Source organism: Oncorhynchus clarkii, unplaced genomic scaffold (assembly GCF_045791955.1).
Source record: "Oncorhynchus clarkii lewisi isolate Uvic-CL-2024 unplaced genomic scaffold, UVic_Ocla_1.0 unplaced_contig_10815_pilon_pilon, whole genome shotgun sequence".
Lineage (NCBI taxonomy): Eukaryota > Metazoa > Chordata > Actinopteri > Salmoniformes > Salmonidae > Oncorhynchus > Oncorhynchus clarkii.
In genome coordinates this window covers 77501-96978 of record NW_027258090.1, presented here as the reverse complement: position 1 = coordinate 96978, position 19478 = coordinate 77501, and the positions used below count along the sequence as shown (strand labels likewise).

At 40.2% G+C, this 19478-nt stretch overlaps 1 protein-coding gene across 1 annotated transcript in view; it reads right to left on the bottom strand.

Annotated features, from left to right (window-relative positions):
- LOC139395344 (calcium/calmodulin-dependent protein kinase type II delta 2 chain-like) overlaps positions 1–19478 on the bottom strand; it is a 52001-nt gene that overhangs the window by 17653 nt on the left and 14870 nt on the right. The window contains exons 7-10 of the mRNA XM_071142911.1: positions 14307–14390; positions 11076–11118; positions 2729–2766; positions 412–495 (exon numbers count right to left, since the gene is read on the bottom strand). Of these exons, the coding sequence (XP_070999012.1) occupies positions 412–495; positions 2729–2766; positions 11076–11118; positions 14307–14390 (249 nt within the window). The remainder of the gene's footprint in view (positions 1–411; positions 496–2728; positions 2767–11075; positions 11119–14306; positions 14391–19478) is intronic.

Below are 19478 nucleotides of genomic sequence, written 5' to 3'. Positions count from 1 at the left end.
GGGAGTAGAGGAAGGTATGGAGGGTGTAGTATGTACCAGTGATGAGGAGGGAGTAGAGGGAGGTATGGAGGGTGTATTATGTACCAGTGATGAGGAGGGAGTAGAGGGAGGTATGTAGGGTGTATTATGTACCAGTGATGAGGAGGGAGGTATGGAGGGTGTAGTATGTACCAGTGATGGGGAGGGAGTAGAGGGAGGTATGGAGGGTGTAGTATGTACCAGTGAAGAGGAGGGAGTAGAGGGAGGTTTGGAGGGTGTAGTATGTACCAGTGAGGAGGAGGGAGTAGAGGGAGGTATGGAGGGTGTAGTATGTACCAGTGATGAGGAGGGAGTAGAGGGAGGTATGGAGGGTGTAGTATGTACCAGTGAGGAGGAGGGAGTAGAGGGAGGTATGGAGGGTGTAGTATGTACCAGTGCTGGGGTTAAGCTGGTGTCTTTAGGACTGGTCACTGTGTTGGCTTTAGGACTGGTCACTGTGTTGGCTTTGTTGTTCGCCTGTAAAAGCAAATAGTGTAGAGGGAACATCACACATCACATCACATCACAAACCTGACCTGACCTGACCTGGGTCAACTTTTATTTAGCTTATAGCCTTACCTGGACAATGGAACCAACAGACATACAGTCCCCTGATTTTTTTATAGTGTATATAGATCCTACAGGGTTCAATAGACAGGACTATCTATACCAGAGTACTGAGATGGACTGACATAGGACTATCTATACCAGAGTACTGACACAGGAGTATCTATACCAGAGTACTGAGATGGCAGAACTTAGTGACTACAGGAAACCAGAGACAAAACTACAGGAAATGGGAGGAGAGGTTAACAGGTTATCAGTGGTTGCAGAAAAAAAACACAGGGCCAATCAGCATCCTACTCTCTATGTTACATTACAACACACAGGACCAATCAGCACCCTACTCTCTATGTTACATTACAACACACAGGGCCAATCAACACCCTACTCTCTATGTTACATTACAACACACAGGGCCAATCAGCATCCTACTCTCTATGTTACATTACAACACACAGGGCCAATCAGCATCCTACTCTCTATGTTACATTACAAAACACAGGACCAATCAGCACCTTACTCTCTATGTTACATTACAACACACAGGGCCAATCAGCATCCTACTCTCTATGTTACATTACAAAACACAGGACCAATCAGCACCTTACTCTCTATGTTACATTACAACACACAGGGCCAATCAGCATCCTACTCTCTATGTTACATTACAAAATACAGGGCCAATCAGCACCTTACTCTCTATGTTAGTGCACTGCTTTCTTTCAGAGGGCCAATCAGCAACTTACTCTCTATGTTACATTACAACACACAGGGCCAATCAACACCCTACTCTCTATGTTACATTACAACACACAGGGCCAATCAGCACCTTACTCTCTATGTTACATTACAACACACAGGGCCAATCAGCATCCTACTCTCTATGTTACATTACAACACACAGGACCAATCAGCACCTTACTCTCTATGTTAGTGCACTGCTTTCTTTCAGAGGGCCAATCAACACCCTACTCTCTATGTTACATTACAAAACACAGGACCAATCAGCACCTTACTCTCTATGTTAGTGCACTGCTTTCTTTCAGAGGGCCAATCAACACCCTACTCTCTATGTTACATTACAAAACACAGGGCCAATCAGCACCTTACTCTCTATGTTACATTACAACACACAGGGCCAATCAGCACCTTACTCTCTATGTTAGTGCACTGCTTTCTGCAGAGGGCCAATCAGTACCTTACTCTCTATGTTACATTACAAAACACAGGACCAATCAGCACCTTACTCTCTATGTTACATTACAAAACACAGGACCAATCAGCACCTTACTCTCTATGTTAGTGCACTGCTTTCTGCAGAGGGCCAATCAGCACCCTACTCTCTATGTTAGTGCACTGCTTTCTGCAGAGGGCCAATCAGCACCCTACTCTCTATGTTAGTGCACTGCTTTCTGCAGAGGGCCAATCAGCACCCTACTCTCTATGTTAGTGCACTGCTTTCTGCAGAGGGCCAATCAGCACCTTACTCTCTATGTTACATTACAAAACACAGGACCAATCAGCAACTTACTCTCTATGTTACATTACAAAACACAGGACCAATCAGCACCTTACTCTCTATGTTAGTGCACTGCTTTCTGCAGAGGGCCAATCAGCACCTTACTCTCTATGTTAGTGCACTGCTTTCTTTCAGAGGGCCAATCAGCACCTTACTCTCTATGTTACATTACAACACACAGGGCCAATCAGCACCTTACTCTCTATGTTAGTGCACTGCTGTCTTTCAGAGGGCCAATCAGCAACTTACTCTCTATGTTACATTACAACACACAGGGCCAATCAGCACCTTACTCTCTATGTTACATTACAACACACAGGGCCAATCAGCACCTTACTCTCTATGTTACATTACAACACACAGGGCCAATCAGCATCCTACTCTCTATGTTAGTGCACTGCTTTCTGCAGAGGGCCAATCAGCAACCTACTCTCTATGTTACATTACAACACACAGGGCCAATCAGCACCTTACTCTCTATGTTAGTGCACTGCTTTCTTCAGAGGACCAATCAGCACCCTACTCTCTATGTTAGTGCACTGATTTCTACAGAGGGCTCTGACCAAAGGTAGTGTACAACGTAGGGAACCAAAGGGAGCCATTTGGAACGCTGCCCCAGAAACTCACCTTGACGGCGTCAGCCTTCTTGTTCAGCAGACTCTTGACTGCTGTAGAGAGGAAGGAAGGAAGGAAGGAAGGAAGGAAGGGAGGGAGAGAGAGAGAGAGAGAGAGAGAGAGAGAGAGAGAGAGAGAGAGAGAGAGAGAGAGAGAGAGAGAGAGAGAGAGAGAGAGAGACACAGAGAGAGAGAGAGAGAGAGAGAGAGAGGAAGGGGGAGAGAGAGAGAGAGAGAGAGAGAGAGAGAGAGAGAGAGAGAGAGAGAGAGAGAGAGAGAGAGAGAGAGAGAGAGAGAGAGAGAGAGAGAGAGAGAGAGAGAGAGAGAGAGAGAGAGAGAGAGAGACAGAGAGAGAGAGAGAGAGAGAGAGAGAGAGAGGAGAGAGAGAGAGAGAGAGAGAGAGAGAGAGAGAGAGAGAGAGAGAGAGAGAGAGAGAGAGAGAGAGAGAGAGAGAGAGAGAGAGAGAGAGAGAGAGAGAGAGAGAGAGAGAGAGAGAGAGAGAGAGAGAGAGAGAGAGAGAGAGAGAGAGAGAGAGAGAGAGAGAGAGAGAGAGAGAGAGAGAGAGAGAGAGAGAGAGAGAGAGAGAGAGAGAGAGAGAGAGAGAGAGAGAGAGAGGAAGAGAGAGAGAGAGAGAGAGAGAGAGAGAGAGAGAGAGAGAGAGAGAGAGAGAGAGAGAGAGAGAGAGAGAGAGAGAGAGAGAGAGAGAGAGAGAGAGAGAGAGAGAGAGAGAGAGAGACACAGAGAGAGAGAGAGAGAGAGAGAGAGAGAGAGAGAGAGAGAGAGAGAGAGAGAGAGAGAGAGAGAGAGAGAGAGAGAGAGAGAGAGAGAGAGAGAGAGAGAGAGAGAGAGAGAGAGAGAGAGAGAGAGAGAGAGAGAGAGAGAGAGAGAGAGAGAGAGAGAGAGAGAGAGAGAGAGAGAGAGAGAGAGAGAGAGAGAGAGAGAGAGAGAGAGAGAGAGAGAGAGAGAGAGAGAGACAGAGACAGAGAGAGAGAGAGAGAGAGAGAGAGAGAGAGAGAGAGAGAGAGAGAGAGAGAGAGAGAGAGAGAGAGAGGAAGAGGGAAGAGAGAGAGAGAGAGAGAGAGAGAGAGAGAGAGAGAGAGAGAGAGAGAGAGAGAGAGAGAGAGAGAGAGAGAGAGAGAGAGAGAGAGAGAGAGAGAGAGAGAGAGAGAGAGAGAGAGACAGAGAGAGAGAGAGAGAGAGAGAGAGAGAGAGAGAGAGAGAGAGAGAGACAGAGAGAGAGAGAGAGAGAGAGAGAGAGAGAGAGAGAGAGAGAGAGAGAGAGACAGAGAGAGAGAGAGAGAGAGAGAGAGAGAGAGAGAGAGAGAGAGAGAGAGAGAGAGAGAGAGAGAGAGAGAGAGAGAGAGAGAGAGAGAGAGAGAGAGAGAGAGAGAGAGAGAGAGAGAGAGAGAGAGAGAGAGAGAGAGAGAGAGAGAGAGGAAGAGGAAGAGAGAGAGGAAGGTTAACACCAGTGTTTCTCACAGAGACAGAAAAGCCTCTATAGTGCAACAGGGCTGTGTTCATTAGACTCAAAACAAGAGGAAACGTTTTGAAACAACAACTAAATGGTTGAATCTGTCAAATGACAGAGACACGTTTCCTTGTGTTTCAAAACGTTTCAAATATACAGTGATATTAAAGTTATGGTATTAGAGTCAGTATTAAAGTCATGGTATTAAAGTCAGTATTAAAGTCATGGCATTAAAGTCAGTATTAAAGTCAGTATTAAAGTCATGGTATTAAAGTCAGTATTAAAGTCATGGTATTAAAGTCATGGTATTAAAGTCAGTATTAAAGTCAGTATTAAAGTCAGTATTAAAGTCATGGTATTAAAGTCATGGTATTAAAGTCAGTATTAAAGTCAGTATTGAAGTCAGTATTAAAGTCATGGTATTAAGTAATGGTATTAAGTAATGGTATTCAAGTCAGTATTAAAGTCATGGTATTAAAGTCAGTATTAAAGTCATGGTATTAAAGTCAGTATTAAAGTCGTGGTATTAAAGTAATGGTATTAAAGTCAGTATTAAAGTCAGTATTAAAGTCATGGTATTAAAGTCATGGTATTAAAGTCAGTATTAAAGTCATGGTATTAAAGTCAGTATTAGAGTCAGTATTAAAGTCATGGTATTAAAGTCAGTATTAAAGTCATGGTATTAAAGTCATGGTATTAAAGTCAGTATTAAAGTCATGGCATTAAAGTCAGTATTAAAGTCAGTATTAAAGTCATGGTATTAAAGTCAGTATTAAAGTCATGGTATTAAAGTCATGGTATTAAAGTCAGTATTAAAGTCAGTATTAAAGTCAGTATTAAAGTCATGGTATTAAAGTCATGGTATTAAAGTCAGTATTAAAGTCAGTATTGAAGTCAGTATTAAAGTCATGGTATTAAGTAATGGTATTAAGTAATGGTATTCAAGTCAGTATTAAAGTCATGGTATTAAAGTCAGTATTAAAGTCATGGTATTAAAGTCAGTATTAAAGTCAGTATTAAAGTCATGGTATTAAAGTAATGGTATTAAAGTCAGTATTAAAGTCAGTATTAAAGTCATGGTATTAAAGTAATGGTATTAAAGTCATGGTATTAAAGTCAGTATTAAAGTCAGTATTACAGTCATGGTATTAAAGTAATGGTATTAAAGTCATGGTATTAAAGTCAGTATTAAAGTCAGTATTAAAGTCATGGTATTAAAGTCAGTATTAAAGTCATGGTATTCAAGTCATGGTATTACAGTCATGGTATTACAGTCATGGTATTAAAGTCATGGTATTAAAGTCAGTATTAAAGTCAGTATTAAAGTCGTGGTATTAAAGTAATGGTATTAAAGTCAGTATTAAAGTCAGTATTAAAGTCATGGTATTAAAGTCATGGTATTAAAGTCAGTATTAAAGTCATGGTATTAAAGTCAGTATTAAAGTCAGTATTAAAGTCATGGTATTAAAGTCATGGTATTAAAGTCATGGTATTAAAGTCAGTATTAAAGTCATGGTATTAAAGTCAGTATTAAAGTCAGTATTAAAGTCATGGTATTAAAGTCAGTATTAAAGTCATGGTATTAAAGTCATGGTATTAAAGTCATGGTATTAAAGTCAGTATTAAAGTCAGTATTAAAGTCATGGTATTAAAGTCATGGTATTAAAGTCAGTATTAAAGTCATGGTATTAAAGTCAGTATTAAAGTCAGTATTAAAGTCATGGTATTAAAGTAATGGTATTAAAGTCATGGTATTAAAGTCAGTATTAAAGTCAGTATTAAAGTCATGGTATTACAGTCAGTATTAAAGTCAGTATTACAGTCATGGTATTAAAGTAATGGTATTAAAGTAATGGTATTAAAGTCAGTATTAAAGTCAGTATTACAGTCATGGTATTAAAGTAATGGTATTAAAGTCATGGTATTAAAGTCAGTATTAAAGTCAGTATTAAAGTCATGGTATTAAAGTCAGTATTAAAGTCATGGTATTCAAGTCATGGTATTACAGTCATGGTATTACAGTCATGGTATTAAAGTCATGGTATTAAAGTCAGTATTAAAGTCAGTATTAAAGTCGTGGTATTAAAGTAATGGTATTAAAGTCAGTATTAAAGTCAGTATTAAAGTCATGGTATTAAAGTCATGGTATTAAAGTCAGTATTAAAGTCATGGTATTAAAGTCAGTATTAAAGTCAGTATTAAAGTCATGGTATTAAAGTCATGGTATTAAAGTCATGGTATTAAAGTCAGTATTAAAGTCATGGTATTAAAGTCAGTATTAAAGTCAGTATTAAAGTCATGGTATTAAAGTCATGGTATTAAAGTCAGTATTAAAGTCATGGTATTAAAGTCAGTATTAAAGTCAGTATTAAAGTCATGGTATTAAAGTAATGGTATTAAAGTCATGGTATTAAAGTCAGTATTAAAGTCAGTATTAAAGTCATGGTATTAAAGTCAGTATTAAAGTCATGGTATTCAAGTCATGGTATTACAGTCATGGTATTAAAGTCATGGTATTAAAGTCAGTATTAAAGTCAGTATTAAAGTCGTGGTATTAAAGTAATGGTATTAAAGTCAGTATTAAAGTCAGTATTAAAGTCATGGTATTAAAGTCATGATATTAAAGTCAGTATTAAAGTCATGGTATTAAAGTCAGTATTAAAGTCAGTATTAAAGTCAGCATTAAAGTCAGTATTAAAGTCATGGTATTAAAGTCAGTATTAAAGTCAGTATTAAAGTCAGCATTAAAGTCAGTATTAAAGTCAGTATTAAAGTCAGTATTAAAGTCATGGTATTAAAGTCAGTATTAAAGTCATGGTATTAAAGTCAGTATTAAAGTCAGTATTAAAGTCAGCATTAAAGTCAGTATTAAAGTCATGGTATTAAAGTCAGTATTAAAGTCAGTATTAAAGTCATGGTATTAAAGTCAGTATTAAAGTCAGTATTAAAGTCATGGTATTAAAGTCAGTATTAAAGTCAGTATTAAAGTCAGTATTAAAGTCATGGTATTAAAGTCAGTATTAAAGTCAGTATTAAAGTCAGTATTAAAGTCATGGTATTAAAGTCATGGTATTAAAGTCAGTATTAAAGTTAGTATTAAAGTCATGGTATTAAAGTCAGTATTAAAGTCAGTATTAAAGTCAGTATTAAAGTCAGTATTAAAGTCAGTATTAAAGTCAGCATTAAAGTCATGGTATTAAAGTCAGTATTAAAGTCAGTATTAAAGTCAGTATTAAAGTCAGTATTAAAGTCATGGTATTAAAGTCAGTATTAAAGTCATGGTATTAAAGTCATGGTATTAAAGTCAGTATTAAAGTCATGGTATTAAAGTCAGTATTAAAGTCATGGTATTAAAGTCATGGTATTAAAGTCAGTATTAAAGTCAGCATTAAAGTCATGGTATTAAAGTCAGTATTAAAGTCAGTATTAAAGTCATGGTATTAAAGTCAGTATTAAAGTCATGGTATTAAAGTCAGTATTAAAGTCAGTATTAAAGTCAGTATTAAAGTCATGGTATTAAAGTCAGTATTAAAGTCATGGTATTAAAGTCATGGTATTAAGTCATGGTATTAAGTCATGGTATTAAAGTCATGGTATTAAAGTCAGTATTAAAGTCATGGTATTAAAGTCATGGTATTAAAGTCATGGTATTAAAGTCATGGTATTAAAGTCATGGTATTAAAGTCATGGTATTAAGTCATGGTATTAAGTCATGGTATTAAAGTCATGGTATTAAGTCATGGTATTAAAGTCAGTATTAAAGTCATGGTATTAAGTCATGGTATTAAGTCATGGTATTAAGTCATGGTATTAAGTCATGGTATTAAGTCATGGTATTAAAGTCATGGTATTAAGTCATGGTATTAAAGTCATGGTATTAAGTCATGGTATTAAGTCATGGTATTAAAGTCATGGTATTAAGTCATGGTATTAAAGTCATGGTATTAAGTCATGGTATTAAGTCATGGTATTAAGTCATGGTATTAAAGTCATGGTATTAAGTCATGGTATTAAGTCATGGTATTAAGTCATGGTATTAAAGTCAGTATTAAAGTCATGGTATTAAAGTCATGGTATTAAAGTCATGGTATTAAAGTAATGGTATTAAAGTCATGGTATTAAAGTCATGGTATTAAAGTCATGGTATTAAAGTCATGGTATTAAAGTCAGTATTAAAGTCATGGTATTAAAGTCAGTATTAAAGTCATGGTATTAAAGTCATGGTATTAAAGTCATGGTATTAAATCATTGCATGCATCTGCATCGTCATGCTACAACATATTCTACATATAGTATATACTACATGAATACTGCATATATACTGTATATATACTACATGAAGTATTCTGTGGATGTACTATATTCACTATTCATAATATACTGCATATATACTGTATATATACTACATGAAGTATTCTGTGGATGTACTATATTCACTATTCATAATATACTGCATATATACTGTGTATATACTACATGAAGTATTCTGTGAATGTGAATGTACTATATTCACTATTCATAATATACTGCATATATACTGTATATATACTACATGAAGTATTCTGTGGATGTACTATATTCACTATTCATAATATACTGCATATATACTGTATATATACTACATGAAGTATTCTGTGAATGTACTATATTCACTATTCATAATATACTGCATATATACTGTATATATACTACATGAAGTATTCTGTGAATGTACTATATTCACTATTCATAATATACTGCAGATATACTGTATATATACTACATGAAGTATTCTGTGGATGTACCATATTCACTATTCATAATATACTGCATATATATTGTATATATACTACATTAAGTATTCTGTGGATGTGAATGTACTGTATTCACAACATCCTGTTTATATACAGTGCATTCAGAAAGTATTCAGACCCCTTCACTTTTTCCCATATTTTGTTACGTTACAGCCTCATTCTAAAATGTATTACATTTAAAAAAAATCCTCAGCAATCTGCACACAATACCCCATAATGGCAAAGTGAAAAGAGGTTTTTAGAAACAGATGCCGTATTTACATCAGTATTCAGACCCTTCGCTATGAGACTCTAAATTGAGTTCAGGTGCATCCTGTTTCCATTGATCATCCTTGAGATGTTTCTACAACTTGATTGGAGTCCACCTGTGGTAAACTCAACTGATTTGACATGATTTGGAAAGGAACACACCTGTCTATATAAAATCCCAGAGTTGACAGAGCGAAAACAAAGCCATGAGGTCTGAAGGAATTGTCCGTAGAGCTCCGAGACAGGATTGTGTCGAGGCACAGATCTGGAGGAGGGTACCAAAACATTTCTGCAGCGTTGAAGGTCCCCAAGAACGCAGTGGCCTCTGAGTAAACTGAGCAATCGGCGGAGAAGGGCCTTGATCAGGGAAGTGACCAAGAACCCGATGGTCACTCTGACAGAGCTCCCATCTCTGTGGAGATGGGAGAACCTTCCAGAAGGACAACCATCTCTGCAGCACTCCACCAATCAGGCCTTTATGGTAGAGTGGCCAGACGGAAGCCACTCCTCAGTAAAAGGCACATGACAGCCCGCTTGGAGTTTGCCAAAAGGCACCAAAAGGACACTCAGACCACATGAGAAACAAGATTTCAGTTGTTTTTTTAACATACGTTTTTGCTTTGTTATTATGGGGTATTGTGTGTAGATTGATAAACAACAATTAAATCCATTTTAGAATAAGGCTGTAACGTAACAAAATGTGGATAAAGTCAAGGTATCTCCATACTTCCCAATGCAATGTGTATATATATATATATATATATATATATACTACATTCACTAATGTACTATTATAAAATCAAGATGTCTTAAAAGGGAATTTTCACACTACGGAGTCGAACCAATCCAAGCTGTACTGAGCCGGCCTGGTTACGCATCCTCCATAGTTACTGTAACCGTGCCGACAAGAGACAATGAGACAAGAAAATATCAGAGCCAGCACAGTTTGGTTGGGATCGGCCCGATATTGTGTGAAAGGGGTATAAGAGTACCGACAAAGGGTGTGACATGAGGCCCTGGCCACTGATTGGCTGACTGAGAGGAAGTGACATGAAACACTGGCCACTGATTGGCTGACGGAGAGGAAGTGAGTTCTTACCTCGAGGGTACCACATCCCAAACAAAGGATGTAAAGAAATAAAAAAAACAATTAAAAAGAAGAAAATTATTAATTGTAAAGTAAAAATAAAATCAGATTATTTAATTCTAAAGAAAAACATGAATCAAAATAACTGCAAAACAGACAGATATGGGTAGTAAAGTGAAATTACTTTTGGAGTTTTACACACACAGAGAGAGAGAGAGACAGAGAGGGAGAGAGAGAGAGAGAGAGAGAGGGAGAGAGAGAGAGAGAGAGAGAGAGAGAGAGAGAGAGAAAGAGAGAGAGAGAAAGAGAGAGATAGAGACAGAGAGAGAGGACAAAGAGAGAGAGACAGTGAGAAAGAGAGACAGAGGGAGAGAACAGAGAGAGAGCAAAGGACAGAGAGAGAGACAGAGACAGAGAGACAGAGAGAGAGAGAGAGAGAGACAGAGCGAGAGACAGAGCGAGAGACAGAGAGAAAGAGAGAGGACAAAGAGAGAGAGAGAGCGAGAAAGCGAGACAGAGAGAGAGACAGAGAGAGAGAGAGACAGTGAGAAAGAGAGACAGAGGGAGAGAACAGAGAGAGAGCAATGAACAGAGAGAGAGACAGAGAGAGAGACAGAGGGAGAGAACAGAGAGAGAGAGAGACAGCGAGAAAGAGAGAGAGACAGAGGGAGAGAACAGAGAGAGAGCAATGGACAGAGAGATACAGAGGGAGAGAACAGAGAGAGAGAGTGAAGGACAGAGAGAGAGAGAGAGAAGGACGTACCTGAGAAGTTTTTTGTTACCAGCAGAGTGGTCAAAATGGCTCCCTGAAAGAGTGGAGGGGACAGAAAGAAAGGAGGGAAGGATGGAGAGCAGAAAAGAGGAGGGGAGGAGAGAGCAGAAAGAGGAGGGGAGGAGAGAGCAGAAAAGAGCAGGGGAGGAGAGAGCAGAAAAGAGGAGGGGAAGAGAGAGCAGAAAAGAGGAGGGGAAGAGAGCAGAAAAGAGGAGTGGAAGAGAGAGCAGAAAAGAGGAGGGGAAGAGAGAGCAATTCACTAATTAAAGAATTTTAGAAAAGAGAAATGCTAATAAAAAGAGAGAAGAAGAACAGCAGTGGTAGTATAGTCTCTACTGAAAGGCTGATCATTTCACCAGACAACAGCAGTGGTACTATAGTCTCTACTGAAGGGCTGATCATTTCACCAGCAGTGGTAGTATAGTCTCTACTGAAGGGCTGATCATTTCACCAGCAGTGGTAGTATAGTCTCTACTGAAGGGCTGATCATTTCACCAGACAACAGCAGTGGTAGTATAGTCTCTACTGAAGGGCCACTAGACAACAGCAGTGGTACTATAGTCTCTACTGACGGGCTGATCATTTCAACAGCAGTGGTAGTATAGTCTCTACTGAAGGGCTGATCATTTCACCAGACAACAGCAGTGGTAGTATAGTCTCTACTGAAGGGCTGATCATTTCACCAGACAACAGCAGTGGTACTATAGTCTCTACTGAAGGGCTGATCATTTCAACAGCAGTGGTAGTATAGTCTCTACTGAAGGGCTGATCATTTCACCAGACAACAGCAGTGGTAGTATAGTCTCTACTGAAGGGCTGATCATTTCACCAGACAACAGCAGTGGTAGTATAGTCTCTACTGAAGGGCTGATCATTTCACCAGACAACAGCAGTGGTAGTATAGTCTCTACTGAAGGGCTGATCATTTCACCAGACAACAGCAGTGTTACTATAGTCTCTACTGAAGGGCTGATCATTTCACCAGACAACAGCAGTGTTACTATAGTCTCTACTGAAGGGCTGATCATTTCAAAGCAGGTGGAAAAGGGGGTGAGAAAGAGAAGGGTGTGTGCTTGGCTACATCCCAAAGGGTGCCCTATTCCCTATAAAAGGGTGTGTGCTTGGCTACATTCCAAAGGGTGCCCTAGTCCCTATAAAAGGGTGTGTGCTTGGCTACATTCCAAAGGGTGCCCTAGTCCCTATAAAAGGGTGTGTGCTTGGCTACGTCCCAAAGGGTGCCCTCTTCCCTATAAAAGGCACTACTCTTTTTAATTAAAGGATATTTATTGTGATATTTTCTTTTTGACAATAATAAACAGAAACAGAAGTGTATAATTAAATACTATGAAGTCTAATTAATTAATTAAATACTATGAAGTCTAATTAATTAATTAAATACTATGAAGTCTAATTAATTAATTAAATACTATGAAGTCTAATTAATTAATTAAATACTATGAAGTCTAATTAATTAATTAAATACTATGAAGTCTAATTAATTAATTAAATACTATGAAGTCTAATTAATTAATTAAATACTATGAAGTCTAATTAATTAATTAAATACTATGAAGTCTAATTAATTAATTAAATACTATGAAGTCTAATTAATTAATTAAATACTATGGAGTCTAATTAATTAATTAAATACTATGAAGTCTAATTAATTAATTAAATACTATGAAGTCTAATTAATTAATTAAATACTATGACGTCTAATTAATTAATTAAATACTATGAAGTCTAATTAATTAATTAATTAAATACTATGAACAAACGAACAATGGTTGAAAAGTCCTTTTGATCAGACATCTATGGGCCTTGTAGTAGTGCACGGAATAGGGAATAGGGAATAGGGTATAAGGAATAGGGTATAAGGAATAGGGAATAGGGAATAGGGTATAAGGAATAGGGTATACGGAATAGGGAATAGGGAATAGGGTATAAGGAATAGGGTATACGGAATAGGGAATAGGGAATAGGGTATAAGGAATAGGGAATAGGGAATAGGTAATAGGGTGTAGGGTATAAGGAATAGGGAATAGGGTATAAGGAATAGGGAATAGGGAATAGAGTATAGGGTACAGGGAATAGGGAATAGGGTATACGGAATAGGGAATAGGGAATAGGGTATAGGGTATAAGGAATAGGGAATAGGGTATAAGGAATAGGGAATAGGGTATAGGGTATAAGGAATAGGGAATAGGGTATAAGGAATAGGGAATAGGGAATAGGGAATAGGGAATAGGGTATAGGGTATAAGGAATAGGGTATAGGGTATAAGGAATAGGGAATAGGGTATAAGGTATTGGGAATAGGGAATAGAGTATAGGGTACAGAGAATATGGAATAGGGTATAGGGTATAAGGAATAGGGAATAGGGTATAAGGTATAGGGAATAAAGTATAGGGTACAGGGAATAGGGTATAAGGAATAGGGTATAAGGTTTAGGGAATAGAGTATAGGGTACAGGGAATAGGGCATAGGGTATAAGGAATAGGGTATAAGGTATAGGGAATAGAGTATAGGGTACAGGAAATAAGGTATAGGAAACATGGAATAGGGTATAGGGAATAGGGTATAGGGAATAGAGCTCTGGGTATACAGTAGTGCATAGTATAGGGAATAGGGTATAGGGAACAGGAAATAGGGTATAGGGAATAGGGTATAGAGCTCTGGGTAGACAGTAGTGCATGGTATAGGGAATAGGGTATAAGGAATAGGGTATTGGGAATAGGGTATAGAGTTCTGGGTAGACAGTAGTACATTGTATAGGGAATAGGGTATAGGGAATAATGAATAGGGTATATGGAATAGGGTATAGGATATAGGGTATAGAGCTCTGGGTAGGCAATAGTACATGGTATAGGGTATAGAGATCTGGTTAGACACGGTGTAGGGGGAATAGGGTATAGAGCTCTGTGTAGACAGTAGTACATGGTATAGGGTATAGAGATCTGGTTAGACACGGTACAGGGGGAATAGGGTATAGAGCTCTGTGTAGACAGTAGTACATGGTATAGGGAATAGGGTATAGGGAATAAGGAATAGGGAATAGAGATCTGGTTAGACACGGTATAGGGAATAGGGTATAGAGCTCTGGGTAGACAGTAGTACATGGTATAGGGAATAGGGAATAGAGTATAGGGAATAGGGTATAGGGAGAGACACATCCCTTGAGTCTCTGAATAGAACAGAGGACAGTGAAAGAGTTAGTGTTACCTTGAGTTTTCTCCTGGCGTTGAACTTCTTCAGACACTCCACAGTCTCCTGTCTGTGCATCATGGAAGCTACAGTGGACCGTTGCTGCAGACAGAGAACGTCATGTTTACTGTTCATTTTATATTGTGTTGTTTTTTTCACTTTTGTATATTATCTACTTCCACTTGCTTTGGGAAATGTTAACTCATGTTTCCCATGCCAATAAAGCCACTTGAATGTAGTTGAATTGAGAGAGAATGTTATTTTTTACAGGGGATTCCATTGAGACCTCGCGTCTCATTTCCAATGGTGCCGTGAGGACAACAATTCCAATAATCAATATGATCAATACAAGAAACAATACAAATATTTAAACTACAAGATACAGTAACAGACACAGATACATTAAATGACATTTCATCAAAACGATTACACATCTGATTAGGGGTTTAAACTGCCCTAGTGGTACCGGGGAACCCAGACGAGGAGAGCTCATTCATCATTAGGGGTTTAAACTGCCCTAGTGGTCCCGGGGAACCCAAATCTCAGTGAACTCATTCATCATTAGGGGGTTTAAACTGCCCTAGTGGTACCGGGGAACCCAAATCTCAGTGAACTCATTCATCATTAGGGGTTTAAACTGCCCTAGTGGTACCGGGGAACCCAAATCTCAGTGAACTCATTCATCATTAGGGGTTTAAACTGCCCTAGTGGTACCGGGGAACCCAAATCTCAGTGAACTCATTCATCATTAGGGGTTTAAACTGCCCTAGTGGTACCGGGGAACCCAAATCTCAGTGAACTCATTCATCATTAGGGGTTTAAACTGCCCTAGTGGTACCGGGGAACCCAAATCTCAGTGAACTCATTCATCATTAGGGGTTTAAACTGCCCTAGTGGTACCGGGGAACCCAAATCTCAGTGAACTCATTCATCATTAGGGGTTTAAACTGCCCTAGTGGTACCGGGGAACCCAAATCTCAGTGAACTCATTCATCATTAGGGGTTTAAACTGCCCTAGTGGTACCGGGGAACCCAAATCTCAGTGAACTCATTCATCATTAGGGGTTTAAACTGTCCTAGTGGTACCGGGGAACCCAAATCTCAGTGATCTCATTCATCATTAGGGGTTTAAACTGCCCTAGTGGTACCGGGGAACCCAAATCTCAGTGATCTCATTCATCATTAGGGGTTTAAACTGCCCTAGTGGTACCGGGGAACCCAGACGAGGAGAGCTCATTCATCATTAGGGGTTTAAACTGCCCTAGTGGTACCGGGGAACCCAGACGAGGAGAGCTCATTCATCATTAGGGGTTTAAACTGCCCTAGTGGTACCGGGGAACCCAAATCTCAGTGCTCATTCATCATTAGGGGTTTAAACTGCCCTAGTGGTACCGGGGAACCCAAATCTCAGTGCTCATTCATCATTAGGGGTTTAAACTGTCATAGTGGTCCCGGGGAACCCAAATCTCAGTGCTCATTCATCATTAGGGGTTTAAACTGCCCTAGTGGTACCGGGGAATCCAAATCTCAGTGCTCATTCATCATTAGGGGTTTAAACTGCCCTAGTGGTACCGGGGAACCCAAATCTCAGTGCTCATTCATCATTAGGGGTTTAAACTGTCATAGTGGTACCGGGGAACCCAAATCTCAGTGCTCATTCATCATTAGGGGTTTAAACTGCCCTAGTGGTACCGGGGAACCCAAATCTCAGTGCTCATTCATCATTAGGGGTTTAAACTGCCCTAGTGGTACCGGGGAACCCAAATCTCAGTGCTCATTCATCATTAGGGGTTTAAACTGTCATAGTGGTACCGGGGAACCCAAATCTCAGTGCTCATTCATCATTAGGGGTTTAAACTGCCCTAGTGGTACCGGGGAATCCAGACGAGGAGAGCTCATTCATCATTAGGGGTTTAAACTGCCCTAGTGGTACCGGGGAACCCAAATCTCAGTGCTCATTCATCATTAGGGGTTTAAACTGCCCTAGTGGTACCGGGGAACCCAAATCTCAGTGCTCATTCATCATTAGGGGTTTAAACTGTCATAGTGGTACCGGGGAACCCAAATCTCAGTGCTCATTCATCATTAGGGGTTTAAACTGCCCTAGTGGTACCGGGGAATCCAGACGAGGAGAGCTCATTCATCATTAGGGGTTTTAACTGCCCTAGTGGTACCGGGGAACCCAAATCTCAGTGAACTCATTCATCATTAGGGGTTTAAACTGCCCTAGTGGTACCGGGGAACCCAAATCTCAGTGAACTCATTCATCATTAGGGGTTTAAACTGCCCTAGTGGTCCCGGGGAACCCAAATCTCAGTGAACTCATTCATCATTAGGGGTTTAAACTGCCCTAGTGGTACCGGGGAACCCAAATCTCAGTGAACTCATTCATCATTAGGGGTTTAAACTGCCCTAGTGGTACCGGGGGACCCAAATCTCAGTGAACTCATTCATCATTAGGGGTTTAAACTGCCCTAGTGGTACCGCGGAACCCAAATCTCAGTGAACTCATTCATCATTAGGGGTTTAAACTGCCCTAGTGGTACCGGGGAATCCAAATCTCAGTGAACTCATTCATCATTAGGGGTTTAAACTGCCCTAGTGGTACCGGGGAACCCAAATCTCAGTGCTCATTCATCATTAGGGGTTTAAACTGCCCTAGTGGTACCGGGGAACTCAAATCTCAGTGAACTCATTCATCATTAGGGGTTTAAACTGCCCTAGTGGTACCGGGGAACCCAAATCTCAGTGAACTCATTCATCATTAGGGGTTTAAACTGCCCTAGTGGTACCGGGGAACTCAAATCTCAGTGAACTCATTCATCATTAGGGGTTTAAACTGCCCTAGTGGTACCGGGGAACCCAAATCTCAGTGCTCATTCATCATTAGGGGTTTAAACTGCCCTCGTGGTACCGGGGAATCCAAATCTCAGTGAACTCATTCATCATTAGGGGTTTAAACTGCCCTCGTGGTACCGGGGAACCCAGACGAGGAGAGCTCAAACTAAAAAGAGGAATTACCTTTAACTTACTGGAGACAAGAGGGACCTCAGGAGTTAACCAACACTTATATTGGTATACTTCAACTGGGAAGTTTGAAAACAAAGTGGGAGTAATGAAGAGATCTACAGGACTTTACTGAGGGACCAGACAACCCTCTGATTCAGGACCAGACAACCTTCTGATTCAGGATGTAGTGATGAGTAATGGAGAGATCTACGAGACTTTACTGAGGGACCAGACAACCTTCTGATTCAGGACCAGACAACCTTCTGATTCAGGATGTAGTGATGAGTAATGGAGAGATCTACGGGACTTTACCGAGGGACCAGACCACCTTCTGATTCAGGATGTAGTGATGAGTAATGGAGACATCTATGGGACTTTACCGAGGGACCAGACAAACTTCTGATTCAGGATGTAATGAAGAGATCTATGGGACTCTACCGAGGGACCAGACAACCTTCTGATTCAGGACCAGACAACCCTCTGATTCAGGATGTAGTGATGAGTAATGGAGAGATATACGGGACTTTACCGAGGGACCAGACAACCTTCTGATTCAGGATGTAGTGATGAGTAATGGAGAGATATACGGGACTTTACCGAGGGACCAGACAACCTTCTGATTCAGGATGTAGTGATGAGTAATGGAGAGATCTACGGGACTTTACTGAGGGACCAGACAACCTTCTGATTCAGGATGTAGTGATGAGTAATGGAGAGATATACGGGACTTTACCGAGGGACCAGACAACCTTCTGATTCAGGATGTAGTGATGAGTAATGGAGAGATATACGGGACTTTACCGAGGGACCAGACAACCTTCTGATTCAGGATGTAGTGATGAGTAATGAAGAGATCTACGGGACTTTACAGAGGGACCAGACAACCTTCTGATTCAGGACCAGACAACCTTCTGATTCAGGACCAGACAACCTTCTAAATCAGGATGTAATGAAGAGATCTACGGGACGTTACAGAGGGACCAGACAACCTTCTGATTCAGGATGTAGTGATGAGTAATGAAGAGATCTACGGGACTTTACCGAGGGACCAGACAACCTTCTGATTCATGACCAGACAACCTTCTGATTCAGGATGTAGTGATGAGTAATGGAGAGATCTACGGGACTTTACCGAGGGACCAGACAACCCTCTGATTTAGGACCAGACAACCTTCTGATTCAGGACCAGACAACCTTCTGATTCAGGACCAGACAACCTTCTGATTCAGGACCAGACAACCTTCTGATTCAGGATGTAGTGATGAGTAATGGAGAGATCTACGGGACTTTACCGAGGGACCAGACAACCTTCTGATTCAGGACCAGACAACCTTCTGATTCAGGACCAGACAACCTTCTGATTCAGGATGTAGTGATGACTAATGAAGAGATCTACGGGACTTTACAGAGGGACCAGACAACCTTTTGATTCATGACCAGACAACCTTCTGATTCAGGACCAGACAACCTTCTGATTCAGGATGTAGTGATGAGTAATGAAGACATCTACGGGACTTTACCGAGGGACCAGACAACCTTCTGATTCAGGACCAGACAACCTTCTGATTCAGGATGTAGTGATGAGTAATGGAGAGATCTACGGGACTTTACCGAGGGACCAGACAACCTTCTGATTCAGGACCAGACAACCTTCTGATTCAGGACCAGACAACCTTTTGATTCAGTATGTAGTGATGAGTAATGGAGAGATATACGGGACTTTACTGAGAGACCAGACAACCTTCTGATTCAGGACCAGACAACCTTCTGATTCAGGATGTAATGAAGAGATCTACGGGACTTTACCGAGGGACCAGACAACCCTCTGATTCAGGACCAGACAACCTTCTGATTCAGGATGTAATGAAGAGATCTACGGGACTTTACCGAGGGACCAGACAACCTTCTGATTCAGGATGTAGTGATGAGTAATGAAGAGATCTACAGGACTTTACTGAGGGACCAGACAACCTTCTGATTCAGGACCAGACAACCTTCTGATTCAGGACCAGACAACCTTCTGATTCAGGATGTAGTGATGAGTAATGAAGACATCTACGGGACTTTACTGAGGGACCAGACAACCTTCTGATTCAGGATGTAGTGACGAGTATTACAACTGTCCCCTGTGATAAGGAACTAGGGTAGACGGCATCAAAGGATTTAGAGTGGTGTGTCTGC